General features: G+C 35.6%; 1 protein-coding gene across 1 annotated transcript; it reads left to right on the forward strand.

The window, feature by feature from the left end:
- Positions 1–2,537: 2,537 nt before the first annotated feature.
- On the forward strand, positions 2,538–2,939 carry LOC133815444 (uncharacterized). The gene has a single exon (XM_062248284.1). The coding sequence runs from the start codon at positions 2,538–2,540 to the stop codon at positions 2,937–2,939; it is 402 nt and encodes a 133-aa protein (XP_062104268.1).
- Positions 2,940–17,267: the final 14,328 nt, after the last annotated feature.

The following is a 17,267-nucleotide window of genomic DNA, read 5'->3' on the forward strand; positions in this document are numbered from 1 at the left end:
AAGAAATACCAGATGATTTAGAATGTTGAAATCAAAATTTAAATAGTTTATTGTATGTGCGTATAAATATTGAAACAAACATGTGTGCAACAAGTTCTTTGAATCTTAATTTGAGCATCCTAAATTATTTAGAATTTTCTGAAAATTTATAGGAAGTTTCTTATAACTACATTATACATCATCATAAAAACAAATAGAGTTACAGCTTAATTATGTATCAAAAATACTAAAATATATATATATATATATATAGTGATTTAAAATAATCACTAATAAGGTAATACCTATATATGTGCACTAATGTTTGTTGAATTTTGGAACACAATTTGCAGAGCTAAAATGAAATGCTTTGAAGAGGTGTCTATTATTAGAGCTATAAATTTATAATATAATTCTCAAGTAGTTTCCCAAAAAAAAGGATTATTTTTGTACTTTTGTGTTTTTGCTACGTGGATAGAGTTATAATTCTAATTTTTTTATATGACTGAATATATTGTAGTTATAGTATGTATTCTACTAATTATTTATAAATTCTAAATAATTTAAGATGTCGAATATATGAACCCTACTTTTGGCACCATAAAAAATTTGAAATTTTCCAAAACCTAATAGATGCTTGCTATAATTACAATGTACACAATCATATTAAAAAATTGGGATTATAAATACCTACATACAGAAAATATCAGCACACTAATGGTCCTTTTTCTAGGGGATTACTAGAGAACTACCTTATAATATAATAAAAGAATATGTTTATGCTGTGTACTGTAAAATAAATAATGTAAGACTTTTTATTTATAATAATTATAATAAGGGTAAATATCATTTTGAATCTTGTGTTGCGCAAAAGTTATTAATTGGACCATGTGTTTTGCAAAATGAAACAAAATAATATCATGAGCCAGATTTTGGTCAAATAATTTTTCAATATGACCAAAATACCCCTACAGTTATAAATAGGTTAATTTAATAAATTAAAAATTAATATGAAATTTTAAAAAATTATAAAGAAAATCATATTTTAATTAATTAAAACTTTAAAATAGTTATATGAAAATTTTAAACCTAAACACTATATTTTAAACCTAAATTTCATCATTAACTTATAACATGAACCAAATTAATCAAAATCTAATAAAACAACTAACAAAAATTAAAAATCCAACCAAATAATTATAGCATAACATGTTCTTTATCCTTGAAACCCGGAAACTCATCAAAATTAAAACCAAAAATATGTTCTTGAGTTCAACCTCAAATCCATAATTAACAATGTTATCCCCAAAATTTGAATATGATGACGTGGCAATTAAAAGTGACAAGTGGCAATAAATGTGGCAAAGGTTGGATATTAATATTTGGAGTTGTGATATTACTGGTTACAAAATTGATTTATCTGGTTAGGAAGTAATTTGACCGACCAGGTAAACTTTCTGTCCGACCAGTAAAAAGTTTTATCCGACCAGTCACTTCAGAAAATAGTATTATCCGGTCAGTAAAATGTTTTGGGCGACCAGTGGAATGTTTTGGCCAACCAGTAAAGAGTTTTGGCCGACCAGTCACTTTAGGAATCAGGTTTATCCGGCCAGTCAGTTTATGAAGATGTTTTAGCCGACCAGTAAAGTGATATAGCCGACCAGTCTCACTTCAGGGAGTGGAGTTGGCCGACTGGATAAATCAAAAACTCAGCCTAGTGACTCTTCAACAAAGTTTCAGTAATGACTTCAGTTAGAATCATCCGTAGCCACAGCAGGAATCTCTCAGTTATCCCAAATAAATCGCTTATTGTTGTATTTTAATTTTGATTATTAATTAAGAGTTGGTTAGAACAACTCAATTATCCCGATTATTGAGGGACTTTGATTGTACGATCCATGAGCCTATAAATAAAGAGCTCATGGCATCATTGAGATAATTCAGATTCGGATTTTTCTGAGAGAAACTTGTGGGAACTCGGGTATTCTTGAGTTATTTTTCTGAGAGAAAGTTTGTATTCTTGAGAGAGAAATGTTGTACTTTTTCATTGACACTTAAGAAACTCAATTGACATAGGTTCATTTGATCTTAAGTGTAGTTCTATGTATCACAACTCCAAGTGGATTAGGCTATTACCAATAAATTGGGGCTGAACCACTATAAAATTATTGGTGTCGTATTTTCTCTTGAAGGTTTACTGTAGTTTTGATGTCTATTCGTCGTTGGCCAAAATCATGGTCAACATTTTTTGTGCTTTCATTGAGAGCCTGAAGAGAAGAAACACACTACCATCATAGCATATGGCACCCAAGAATACCAATGTGGCATCCAAGAAATCAGGCACATCAAAAGAGCTTATTAGATCAGAAGGTCCTAGACCTCAAAACTCTGAGATTGAGCCCAGTGTCTTCCTTGAGGAAACGACTCCAGAGGTTGAACAACTCCAGGAAGCTATGGGGGCGTTCCAAGAAGAGATGATGCAATTCAACGCTCGACAGGAGTCATTTGCTAAAGAGATGGCCAGGCAGAAGGCTGCATTTGAGCAGCAAAGACGGGAGATGGATGCCAGAAGAGAAGAGATCAGACGACGGCAGGAGGAGGCCGATCGGAGACACCGCGAGGCTGCACCTGCTCTGGAAGCAGCAACGCAGTTGACCCGGGCCAATGCCCAGACCGCTACAGGAGGAGCAGCCACACAGGGAGCAAAGAATAATGATGCCGGTTGGAGAACTGCTAGCAGAGCCGATTCTCGGGGCCCAAACAGAAGTAGGAGTAATCCTCTTGGTCGGGAGGATGATGGGATCCGCTCCAAAACTGCTTCGACACAAAGGGAGAACTCTAGAACTCCCTCCAAGAGCCACCGGTCGAAAACTTCTAGGTCAGGAAGTCACCGGTCGGGCAGTAAAAAGACTCCTCCCAGTAAGGATCAAACCAGAGCTCCTCGTGATAAGGGAACTTAACAGTTCAAAGATGGACATGGTCGTGATGAGGCTGATAGTCATCACACCGACCGGTCAAAGGAAAAAGATGGCAACGACCAACAAGGAGGAAAACACTGTCCGACATGTACAGGGAGGCCACCACTACATCCCGACCAGCAGCGCAGTGGGAGAGAGCAGGTCCTGCTTGGTAAGCCTTTTAAAAGAACTCGGAGCACAGTGTTTGATCGCCTAGGAGGACGCACTTCCCGGAAAGATCTAAGGGACGTTATCAGGGACAAGAGGAGGACTGTCATGGTCGAAGGGCAAAATCTAAACCACCCTGCTAGCCAAGTAGAAATACTTGACAGCGGTGCACCAGATGAAAATGCCCGACTAGGCGGTCACGACCTTGGCACCTTGTTGGTTGCACCAGCCATCCAAGCCCAGCTTGATGCGCTAACAGTCGCGGTTCAAGGTTTGTCAAAACATCCCTCCGGAATGGAAGTGATGGACCACAAAAGTGGTAGTCCCTTTTGTGCTAGGATCAGAGCAGCCCAATCGCCAGCTAAGTATAAAGCACCAGTTCTGTCAGTATATACAGAAAAGGCAGATCCCATTAGGCACATTGGGAAATTTGAAGATCAAATGGAGCTGCTCGATGTAAGTGACGACTACCGGTGTAGAGTCTTTCCGACTACATTGTCCGATACTACCCAAGAATGGTATTGGAAATTCACGCCAAACTCCATTACTTCTTGGGAATCTTTTAGGAAAGAATTTTGTAGGCCATTCAATGCTGCTCGGACCCCTCCAGTTTATGCCAACCATTTGGCTGACATCAAACAAGGAAATGATGAATCTCTGAAGAATTATATACAGAGATTCATGAGAGAGGCCAACCGAGCAACTACTGTAGGAGATGAGGGGAAGATGGTTGCAATATCCTTTGGGATAACTTATCGGAGCCCCTTGTGGGATAGTATACATCACAATCCAATTTCAACACTCCAACAATTTCTTGACCGAGCAGACAAGTATATGAAATTGGACGATGCGATTAAGAAAGAGGAGAAAGGCATAAACAATCAGGGTGGATCAGCTGATCCTCCTAAGAATGGAGGAAATAGTCAAAATGGCGGAAAGAAACGTGAGAATAACGGGTCTGACCGTCATGATGAAAAGAAGGCTAAGTAGAGTCTGAACGATAAGTCGACCAAGTATGAGCCCCGATTTACAAACTACACAACTCTTTCGGCTGGCCGGGCAGAAATCTATCTCACCAGTCATCAGGAAGTTCCCTACAAGAAACCTCCACCCATGAGGAAAGAGATATCTAAGAGGGACATGCACAAATTTTTTCGGTTCCATGGAGATTATGGCCACGACACAAATGAATGCAATCACCTCAAAGATGAGATAGAATTTCTTCTCCGGTCGGGCAAGTTGAAAAAGTATCAAGCAGAGACACCCCAAGGAGAAGGAGGCAGCAACAATCCTGGGTTCAAACGGCAGAGATCTCCACCCATGCAACCCGAGCCTGTGGACTTTACCTTAGACACTATATGTGGAGGTCCACACTTGGTTGAGAATAGTAAAAAAGCAAGGAAGATGTATGCCCAGACACTTCGGCATGAGCGAGAGTGCTAGAATCGAATTTGGTGGACGGAGCCTGATGAGGAACCACTGGAATGGCGAGCATCTGAGGATATTTTATCACTAAAATACCGCTTTTAGAGTGGTAGCATAATTTCAAGTTATTTAACTTGTTATTTGAGTTTGGTTCATGAGCTAGTTATTTGCTAACCAGACATTTATTTATTTTTGAACAATTTTTGTTGTTTAAGACTCATTATTAGACACGTTTTGTCCTTTTTAATTTACGAGTAATAAAGGAGACTACGCGCAGCGTGGTTGATTCTTGCTACAAATGTGCATGTGTGTTAATTATCCGAACATTGTTCAAGTGGTCGGTAAAATTGGACAATGTTCAACTGGTTGATACATTCAAGCAGTGTTCAACTGCTCGAATATTTTCCATATATTCTATGTATTTCACGAGTAATTAACTACTCGAACAAATTCGGTCAAGTAGCAAGTGACCAAGGATCTTTCAACCCTCGATAACTTGGGGGGCACATGGGGTATACTGGTATATAATTTAACATAGGCAATAAGAGCACGAGTTAAGATATTTTTTTTTAGGCTGACTTGTAAATTTTCGAAGTCAAAAAAGGCCATTAAGCAAACTTGTTTGACAAAGCTTAAGCAACTTGGAATTTTTAAAAAAATTTGAGTTAGAAGCAAATATTCGTGTGGCAATAAACATTGTGCTCATAAAATGTTAGAGCAATAAGAGTGTGAGAAAGCATACTTAGTAGGGACTTATGAAATGTCTACAATTTCTAAGTTAGAAAACTAAGTACTTATGCGAAAATGTAAGGCATACATACTTTACTATTCACAAAAAACTTAAAATGTTTTAAGTCTAAATAGACTTAGAATGTTTCAAGTTAGCAAAGAAAAGTAAAGTATAAGATTGTCTTCACAAAAGGCGCGAGAAAAAGAAGTAAACTACTGGCTGGGAATAAAGTTTTCACTATTCTAGTTGAGCATGGCCTCTGGTCGGCCAAACATGTTCTCTGGTCGGTCCAAGATGCTCACTGGTCGGGAAGATTGTTTCCTGGTTGGTCAACGCCGTCGCCATCAGGGGCTTCCTTGAGTCGAAAAGATAAAGCAAGAGAGGCAGGCACAGTGCCAGCTGGAAGAGCTTCCTCCTCGGCAGCCTTGGCTTCGCATTTGGCGAGCTCCTCGACTTTTGCTTCTTTAGAAAGAAAGTCAAGGTTGAGATGTTTATTCAGCTTCCAGATCTGGTAGAAGCAGTTGAAGAAGATTTCTTCGTAGCGAGCGAGATTAGTTTCCTTATCCTGCTTCAACTCCTTGATCTCTTGAACATTTTTCTCTTGATGATCGGTTAATTCTTGATGGTTTGGATGAGTTTGTTATTCTCATCAATCAACTCTTTCAAAGTTCTATCTCGGTCAGCAACTATTCTCTCTGCCTGCTCTATTTTTTCTTGAAGATCTTTTTCAGACTTGGTTAGGTGTTCGATTTTCTCTTGGGATTCCACCAATTGATCGTTCAAGACTTTGACCAACTCCTTATAATCTACTGCTCGGTGTTGAGTCTGGCTGATAGTGGTAAGGGCCTGAAATGGATAACAAAAAGTTACTTAGAGTAAAAACAATTAATAACAATGTTGACGCCGTTTTTCATCAACAGTGAAATAAGAGCACGAAAACAATAATCAGTTGTGGCCAATAAAAATATGATAACTCAAACGAGATTTTTTACGTGGTTCAGCAGTTAAATCTGCCTAGTCCACGAGTCTTTGTTATTAAACTTAAGACGATCTTTGAAAATTCTTCAAGGATGAATTCTCCAGAGTTTCTCTCAAGATCACAAAAATTCGGTCCTTTACAATGGTGCATGACCTCTCTATTTATAGAGAAGATTTCAGAATACTATCCCACATATTTCGGGAAGTTATTCTGTATATGCAAATAAATTTAATGGCATTCAAAGCCTGTAATCCTATATACAAGGAAACGTCCCCTGAAGATCAGGGGGCGTATAACTGAACAATTAATATCCCTTGATTATAGGGGATATATAGCAATCAATGTGGACCGTGTCTCTCGTTGATGACTCACTAAGATATTCAAAGTTATTATCTTATATCGCCAAGGCCCTATTCACCCAGGTATCTTATTGACTTTCGAGCTATAGCATCTTCCCGAGATTACATGACTTTGAGCTCATACGTGTGTCAGGCTCGGAGCCCTGATCCGAGGTCATCCCGAGATAGACGTACTTCGGGGTCTTTCTTTCGAGCTTGTGAGGATCTCAAGGCTACCATCTTCGAAGTCGTCTCTGCTTCGCAGGCTCGATACCTAGACTTCGGACATCTTCCAGACATTACGAGTCCACTCATTACGAATCCAGCTTTCGAGGTCACAATTCTTATGGCTCGAAATCTGGGTGTAACAAACAAAGTGTGACGTCTTGATGATAAGATACTTACACTCATCATTTGAGCAAGGCCTCTTTGAAGGACAACTTCAACACTAAGCCGGGGTAAAGACTCAAAGGTTTGAGTTGTCGTAGCATGGTGTAGAGTGTGGTCCAGCAAATCCTTTCCAATATCACCAGCAATGCGAAGGGGCTCACTTAAGCTAGCTGACCGGGTAGTTGTTAAGCTAGCAGAAGGAGGAATTGATGAAGGAGTCAATTGCGAGATAGTGATAGGGTGGTCAAATAATCTCCCTTGGCTGGTCGGTTAGTACATTCTTCGCGACTTTGCTCGGAGGGTTTGAGCTACTACCTTCCCTAGATTTTAAACATACCTCGATCTGCAAAAAAGAGTGAAGCACAAACTTCATTAGTAAAAATGGGAGATAATATATAAGTAAATGAAAATTTTACTATTACCACATAACTTTACAGATTTCACACAATCATTCTCGAAGAAAGTTATTTATAACAAACCACCAAACTATGGTTACTGTTAGCAGAATAACCTGAGTTTAGAATTTCATCAAGAAAGTCGTCTTCTTCTTCAGATGATGAGCTGACTTCTCTAGGGAGCTCAAGGTTCTTTCCTTTCCTAGGCCTGGTAGGAACGACACGTCTGCGATGGTCTTCTGGAAGAGGTTCCCTAATAATAAGGTCGCATGGTCGACGTAAGTAGGGAGATGGTTCAGGAGAGAACTGATCCGTCACTACTTCAGTATCAGCATTTGATTGATCGGTTGTGTTCGCTTATTCAGTGGTACTGCCCTCTATGATGTTCTGATTGCTTGATAATAACCCCACTAGTTGAAGATTTTCCACGTTGTCCAACTCCTTGACATTTTTCTCTTCAATAGACATGTTAGCAAGTTCTTCTGCTCGTGAATGCATTTCCCTAGTTGGTAGAGGTTGATGGAAAGGGCCTGCATGTGTGAAATCCAAGTTGTTGGCCTTAATGTTTAGAGTGAGAAAATATTCTGTATAGTATTTTCCAGGATTCAATTTATGTGCGATACCATGAAGATACTTAATCCCTTTTTGCCTATGGAAGAGGTGGAAAAAACCTGTATTCTTATGGCTTGGGTTAGTCCTAAAATAAAAAAGGCAATGCACTTCATGAGGAGTTGGTGGCTCCCAGCCTTGAAAGTAATAGAGAATATATAAAGCAGATAGTGCTTAAATTCCATTAGGAGCTATTTGGAAGGGAGAGACATTGAAGTAGTATGCTACTGACCGAAAAAAGGGATGCAGTGGGATATTAGCTCCTACAAAAACACGGTATCTAGACCAGGCGCAGTAAGGTCCATCAGGATTGTTAGCTCTCTGATGAGGTCGCAGGCATATCACATTTACTCCTTCAAGGCCCAAAGCTTGAATGTGTTTATCGAGCATTTTGGAGTTAAGTTTAGAAAGTTTGGAAGGCGTTCCATCTTCATCATCTTTTCTTGGTTTTAGAGCAAATGATTGCCGAATCTCACTTGTGAAGTTCTGGGTAGTCTTTTTCCAGGGCTTGCTAGCTTTTTGGACCTGGCAAGGAGGCCTTAAAGAAGCTGTAGTTTGAGCTTCACTACGTTCCACTATCTTTTGTGTCGCTCTTCGAGCCACTTGAGGATCTTGGTCTTGAGGAAGTCGATTGGATATTTTCACCCTCATTGGCGGATGTTGAAGCTGTTGATTAAGAAATTGTTATTTGTGAAGGAAGTATAAAGACGACTGGGGAAGGATTTTCTTAAGGCAATGAAGGCGATCCTCAGGAGTATGACTGCTAGGAGATTTGGATGAAGAATCGCTGCTTTGAGGAGTGTCGATTGACTCGGGAACTGAAGAATCAGAGTTTGTATGGTTGTCACCTCCCCTGTAGTCGAAGTGATTCATCTACAAAAAAGTATGGGGAGGTGAGTGAACCAAACAAACATAAATCAATGAATGCAAAGAAAAAATATTTACTACCCAGTAAAATATTTTATCTGAGCAGTAAAAATATTTTTTACTCCCCAGATAAACATGTATGAGAGCAACAATAATAAGAAGAAATTTTTGGTGCCTAAAATGCATGAACCATTTTTTTTACAAGCCCAAAGGCTTGAGAGCATTCAGAGCCAAGCGGGTAGGCTCTGGTGTCCGATCGATTGGGCATTTAATCCGAGTGGATAGACGTGGTGTCCAGTCGGTTGGCGCAGGTGTCCGAGCGGATGGATGAGCGTCCGATCGGTTGGCACAAGTGTCCGAGAGGATGGAGGAGCATTCGAGCGGTTTCCGTGGTGTCCGAGCGGATGGAGGAGCGCCCAATCGGTTGATGTGTGTGTCCGAGAAACCATGTGCACGTATGAGTGATTCTGCCTTTGCATCCAAGCAGATGGTGGCATGCCCGAGCGTCTTGGGGGCGTGTCCGAGCGTCCGAGTGATTGTGCCCTTGCATCCGAGCAGATGGTGGCATTCCCGAGCAGCTTGGGGGGCGTGTTCGAGTGTTCGAATGGTTAGAAGAAGATGACCGATCGACCATACACATGCTTTCGCAATAAATTATTTTTGAGGAGACAACAAATCCCAAGAGCATGGGACACAAACATGTTTTTCTTATTCATGGGACACTACAACAAGATCAAAGAATGGAATTTGAAGAGTTCAAGAGGTTCTAGGGATTTCATATGCTCATCAAATACCCATAAACCTAAATATGCAATGTGGAATGGAAAATCATTTTTTCTTCAAATTTTCATAAAATTGGAGACCAAATTGATTTACCCATAACCTAAACTACATCAAAACAGCCACAAATTGCATCATTTGTCAAATATTCATACACAAATCCAAGAGTGCATTCCAAAAGAGGGTTTCGGCACATATAAGTTCTAGCAAGCTTTTATGTAAATTTTTAAAGCTTAAAAAGCTTACAAATGAAGATGAGGAGGAAGAACTTACTCAAATATCTTGAAGAGGTATTGATTTCTTGAAGGATCCTTAGATGTGCTTGAAGAAATTGGAGCCTTTTTGGAGTTCTTTGGAAGTTTCGGCCAAAATGAGAGTAATGGGTTTTTTATGAGCCTTTTTGCTTATGAATTGTAAGCACCTACGGGTCTATTTAACAGGAAAATAGTGGAAATTTTCACTTACCCTTAAAACTCTTAAAATTCTCTTGCTATTCTCTCCCCCATGATTGGGAACAGGTAACTACCATGATCTTGGTCTAGCAACTTCAGTAGTGGTTTGTTTGAAAAAGCGGGAGAATGCGGAGAGTCCGTTTTTTTTATGCCCTCGGCAGCTAAGAAAAATTTATTATGTGAGTAAATCATATAATAAACTTAGGGGGCAAATGTTATCCCCAAAATTTGAATATGATGACGTGGAAATCAAAAGTGACAAGTGGCAATAAATGTGGCAAGGGATGGATATTAATCTTCAGAGTTGTGATATTACTGGTTACAAAATTGATTTATCTGGTTGGGAAGTAATTTGACCGACCAGGTAAACTTTCTGTTCGACCAGTAAAAAGTTTTATCCGACCAGTCACTTTAGAAAATAGTATTATCCAGTTAGTAAAATGTTTTGGCCGACCAGTGGAATGTTTTGGCTGACCAGTAAAGAGTTTTGGCCGACCAGTCACTTTAGGAATTAGGTTTATCCAGCCAGTTAGTTTATGAAGATGTTTTGGCCGACCAGTAAAGTGATATAGCCGACCAGTCTCACTTAAGGGAGTGGAGTTGGCCGACCGAATAGATCAAAAACTCAGCCCAGTGACTCTTCAACAAAGTTTCAGTAACGACTTTAGTTAGAATCATTCGTAGCTACAGCGAGAATCTCTCAGTTATCCCAAATAAATCGCTTATTGTTGTATTTTAAATTTGATTATTAATTAAGAGTTGGTTAGAACAACTCAATTATCCCGATTATTGAGGGACTTTGATTGTACGATCCATGAGCCTATAAATAAAGAGCTCATGGCATCATTGAAAGGATTCAGATTCAGATTTTTCTGAGAGAAACTTGTGGGAACTCGGGTATTCTTGAGTTATTTTTCTGAGAGAAAGTTTGTATTCTTGAGAGAGAAATCTTTTACTTTTTCATTAACACTTAAGAAACTCAATTGACACAGATTCATCTGATCTTAAGTGTAGTTCTATATATCACAACTCCAAGTGGATTAGGCTATTACCAATAAATTAGGGCTGAACCACTATAAAATTATCAGTGTCGTATTTTCTCTTAAAGGTTTACAGTAGTTTTGACGTCTATTCGTCGTTGGAAAAAATCGTGGTCAACAAACAACAATACAACAAACCCAGTTTTACAAACAAAATCTAAATAAATATATAAAAAATCAATCCATAATGTCAACATTACATTTGAAAATCAATATCAAAACTCAACTATTTTGTTCTTCTTATTCTTCTTCAAAAGTAAAACTTGGTATTCTCGGTTGGCAAGTCACCCAAATCGAGTCGCCCTCCGATCAACAAACAACCTTCGTCAGTTGTCACACCCTAGAACCTCTTCATCGCACCTTATACTCAGCCATCCCCGTCAACCATCCCCATCAACTTCAGACCTCACTAGTTCTTGGACTTCAGATCCGGCCTCACCAGTTGAACAGGTGCACCAGATCTCGGTTGTGGGAGGGATGTGGGAGCTCACTAGTAGCACAGGTGGACCAGAACATAGGCCAATTTCTGAAGAAGATTAAGAGCTCCCCCGATGTTTTGCAGATTCACGTCCTCATAACTCCCTGACGTTTTCAGATCCACGTATGCTAAGCTTCTCAACTCCATATCAAAAGTCGCGATCTGTTCGTGAGGCTTGCCACACAACCAACCTTTGTTCGTGGTGACTTATGTCGATTCGTTCCTGAGGTTCGCCACACTCCAGATCGTTTTCAATTCGCAAGCTTTGATAGAGGTAGTAGAGTTCCTCCCCATGGTTGAAAACAAGTAGTAGTAGAGAAGAAGGAAAGAGAGAGGTGGAAGAACGGGATAAACGTGATTAAGAGTTGGGTTTTTGTGCTCAGCTCTTCTCTTGGGAATCAATCTTTTTTTCTTTTTGTATAGGGAATTTACTTATTTGGTACCTTGTATTTTTGCAAAGTATCGTTTTGGTACCCTTTTTTTTTTTTTCAATAATGTTTATATGGTACCCTCTATTTTAAAGTCATACATATTTGGTACCTCAAACTTAGATTTGATTAATAAACTTTTTGACAATATTACCAAACTGTCATCAGTTATATGTAATTAAGTAATTAAATTTTAATTTGAACCTCATACAATTGATAGCATTTTGATTAAATTGGTAAAATTTTATTAATTGAATTTGAGTTTAGGGTACCAAATATGTACGATTTTAAAATACAGGGTATCAAATATGTATGATTTCAAAATATAGGATACCAAATGAGCATTATTGTAAACACAAGGTACCAAAATGATATTTTACAAAAACACATGGTACCAAATGGTTACTGTTTACCGAGTTTTTCGGAAACCTTAATAATAGAATATTAGAGAGCTTAGAAGAAAGGATTTATGGAATAAAGACAAGGTTTTTACGTGGTTGAGGCGTTAATGAGCATTAGTCCACGAGACAATTATATTAGAGCTTAGAGAATCTATAACAATGGATTTTTTCTACAAGTTTCAGCAGAGTAACTGTTTACAAGCCAGAGGTCCCCCTTCCCCAATGCCCCACTACCTGTATTTATAGGTTTACGGGTGCACTGGGCTTGGGTCGGGCTGACCCGGGCCCAATAAGGGTATAAATAATGCCTGACTTCTCTAATGGAAGCCTAATACAAAGAATTAAAACATAGAAAATACACTAATCTGAGCCCACTGGGCCAGCCCAAGCCACATTTGTCATCCAACAAGTTGGGGCTTTGGTATGGGCATCTCGTGTTACGAGGCAGATTCAGGGGACAAGATCGGTCAGAGTAGTGGCGGCGCAGGTTTGAACCAACGACGTACAATCCCAAGGTAGCCTTTTCTGTAGGTGAAGCGTGGGGACAACCCCCACGCTTCATGGGACGAAGTCAGGGTCACTAATGCTTTACCTTTCCAACCTCGGACAACCGACCCGGGTTCGTTTACCCACGTCCCCCTTCGTTCATCAAGGTCCTGTATCGTTTACCAGGGGCCCGGATCATTTACTAGGAGCCGGGACCGTTACCAGGAGCGCGAAATGCTTACTAGGTGCTCGGACTATTCCACCAGGATCCCAGACCGTTTACCAAGCTCTGAGATCATCCACTGCGATCCCAATTGTCATTACCGGAAGCCACGCTCATACCATCTCCCGTATGACCATCTCGGACAACACTCCCCGGATGCCCTTTGGGCCTCGTCTAGACTTTGGGCTGCCAACGTCTATTTTACTCTTTGCCAAACGGGCCCGGTCTGGGCCCAAACTCATTCGGGCGGCCCGCAAGCTTGAAGCGTGGACCCGGGCGCCCGGAAGGAAACGGGGATAACAGTTACCTACCCTTTTGTATATTAAGTTATTTTTACTGTTTATGGAATTTTGTTTAATTTTAGTTTTATTTTTGGTTTTAATTTTATTTAATTTGTTAAATATGATTTTTTTATTTCGAAATTTATATAATTTTTTATACTTTTCATTTTAATAATATTTTATATTTAATTAAATAATTAATTAATAAAATTTAGGGGTATTTTGGTCATATTTAAAAAAAGTTTTATCAAAATCGGACTCAGTGTATTATTTTGTTTCATTTTACAAAATGCAAGGTTCAAATTGTCATCTTTAAAAATAGAGAGTCTGATCGATAAATTTTACATAACACAATATCTAAAATGGTATTTACACTAATAATAATAGCTATTAATTTTCCTAAGTGATGGAACATTTTAAAAAGTATAAAAAATAATATTCAAGTTTTTTTTAATATCCTAAATCTGGACATGTTTCTTTTTTACTACATTACATTCCTTCATACATGTGAAAACTTAACACAATGAGACTTATTATAAAAGTCAAGTCAAAGACTACATGCTTGGATGAGAATGGGTTTACATGGCTTTTGAGTCGCCATTAATGAAAGTCTTTTGTAAAAAGTTGTCAACTTCCACATGCTTCCTTTTTTGGCATGTATCACCGTTTTTTAAGCATATACACACACACATATATATATATAATATATGAGATATATTTTCTAAATTTATAGTGCGTGCTAGCTAGTTGCATGGTGGACCCAAATAAAAATAACACTTAAGAGTCTATATTGTATAAATAAATGTATGAATGTGATAAGTCTTAGGTGAAATTGAATCATATCATCATAATTTTATCTGACACTATATATCCTTTAATTGCAATAGTTGGTTAAATATACCTAAGAATTTTATGATGCATAAATTTAGTGTCTATACACGTCTAATGATGTTAGAACTAATTTGACATTTTCTTGGTGATCCATTTTCTTTTACTTTCAAGTTAGAGGTGGTGAAAATATTTCACTTGCTTTTAGGTGACTCAAGTTGTCTAAGAATACTTGGGCATTACTCAAGTTGGTGGAAATATAGAATTTCGACAAAATTCTCTTAACTTGTTCAAGCCTCATTGTTTTTTTTTATTGTTCTCTTGTTGATTAGCCATTGGTGTTCATAGCTAGGAGCTAGCCTCCATTATAAATTAATATATAACATATATATTGTATATATAAACATAATATTGATTATGCATATGCCTATGCTTTAAAACTCTTCAAAACTAATCCTTTATATTATTATTCGAATCGATGGGGTTGAGATTTTCTTTCATTCCAGACCCTATATATTTAAGATATTGAAACCTGGAAATATTTTCAACTTGAATGCATGCCATTTAAGATGAGTGGTTGAAATATTCAATGAGCCAACCTATAATATAAAATTTGTATAGTTTTTTGAGGGTCAAACAATTATAGTATACGTTATTTAATATACTAATTTGGCTCGTTTAATTAGAGTTTTAATCCCAGCTGTTTCACCACCTATTCTGATCATTAAATATATCTCTTCTATATAAAAAATGTGTAGATAAAGGAAATTTTGTATTTTAAAGATTTTTTATTTTTTTCTGTTAACTTTAACGGAATATTTTTATATTTAACAGAATATTTTTATATTTAACAGTAACTTATAAACATGATTTAAACTTAAATAAAATAAAATAAATAAATAATTAAACAAATTAAAATAAGATATGTTTAAGATATTTTACAATAATAATTATTTAAAAATAATAAAACCATACATTTTAATTAATAAAAACTTAATATTATACACAAAAAAACCGAGCTTATCAATATGTACAGTAGTTATATATATTAATATATAATTAATTTTAATTATAATAATAAAATTTCATTATACTTAATATTATATTAAACATCTTTTCTATATAAAAAGTGTGTGAATAACGGAAATGATTGGTTTTAACCGTTTTTTATTTTTTTTTCTGTTAACTTTAACAAAATATTTTTATATTTAACAGTAAATTGTAAACATGACTTAAATTTAAATAAATAATTAAACAAATTAAAATAGAATATTTTTGAGATATTTTACAATGCTATGTATTTAAAAATAATAAAACCATATATTTATTAACTTAAATAAAATTTAATTAAACTTAATATTATATTAAATATATAATATATAATCTTTTATTGTCATTGCCAAATTCAAAAATTAGAATAAACATAAACTTAAACAAAAATAAATAAAGTAATTAATTAATTAAAATATAATATTTTAAAGATATTTTATGATAATTTAAATAATTAAATCATATTTATTTAAAATAATAAATGCATATATATCATTTTTTATCTTATAAATTTGTGTAATATTTTATTTTTTATCAAGTGATTGAAGCTCTTTTTCTTCATCAAATTCACCAAAGGACATTGTGAGATACATTAGACACTAAAAATAGTTGATGCATGTATATTATTTTCTACACTATGATTTTTTCTATTCTTATTTTATTTCTATTATTAATTTCTTTTTAAATATTATTGTATTTTATATATATTTCATGTAGTCGTGTAAATATATATCTATGTCAACATTGTGTTTAGATGTTATATATGTAAATATTATGTAACATATATTATTGTTATATATGTTATATATATTGTATATATATATTATTATAATATATATAATATTATTATTATATATAAATATTTATATATACAATAGAATTATAATTCATTCTATTAAATATATATTAAAAAAAACAGTGAACTAAATTTTATTAAAATTATAGACAATATTTACAACTTTAAAACTAAGCAAATGTGCGTTGTACATTACTTCTACCTAGTATAATATATAATTTTTTGTTGTCACTACCAAATTCAAAAAACTAGAACAAACATAAAATTAAACAAAAATTAATTAATTAATTAAAATATGATATTTTTAAGATATTTTATGATAGTTTAAATAATTAAAGCATATTTATATAAAAATAATAAAGGTATACATATATTTTTTATCTTATAAATTTGTGTGATAGTTTGTTTTTTATCAAGTGATTGAAGATCTTTTTCTTCATCAAATTCACCAAAGGACATTGCAAGATATATTAGAAACTAAAAATAGTTTATACATATATACTACTGTCTACACTATGACTTTTTATATTATTATTTCATTTCTATTATTAATTTTTTTTTTAAATATTATTGTATTTTTTATATATATCATGTAGTCATATAAATATATATTTAGACAATGTTTACAACTTTAAAACTAAGCAAAACATGTTTTGCACGTTCTTTCTATCCATTATATATAATATTATATATATATATATATAAATGGGTGTAAAACCATGTTATATAATCAATACAATTATCTTTAAGAGGATATGTAATATCCTCTGGCTTTAATTCAATAATAAAAAAAAAATGATGAGATTTTATTTCTTGGCCAGCTAGACTGATACATATCATGGCTTTTACAAATTGTATAAAGTTTGATTTTACGAAATCACTATATGATATGCTATAATTCCTTAATGAGTCAATCCCCAAATTATTTGGGTTTTATTTGAGCAAATACAACTCATATGAACTCCTTAAGGGGTTGATCATATAAAGTTTGACATAATTGAGATATTTTGTGTAATATTATATATTTTCTTGACCTAGCTCATCTGAGTTGTCCTGGCTAGAAATATCGCTGACAGCTTGAAAAAGTTTAATTCAACCAAAGAAGAAGAGAATTCAAGATTTGATTTCACACTACATAATATTAATATTTATATAGTTATAGAATCAGATAAGATCTTTTTTCTAAA

Source organism: Humulus lupulus, chromosome 2 (assembly GCF_963169125.1).
Source record: "Humulus lupulus chromosome 2, drHumLupu1.1, whole genome shotgun sequence".
Classification (NCBI taxonomy): Eukaryota; Viridiplantae; Streptophyta; class Magnoliopsida; order Rosales; family Cannabaceae; genus Humulus; species Humulus lupulus.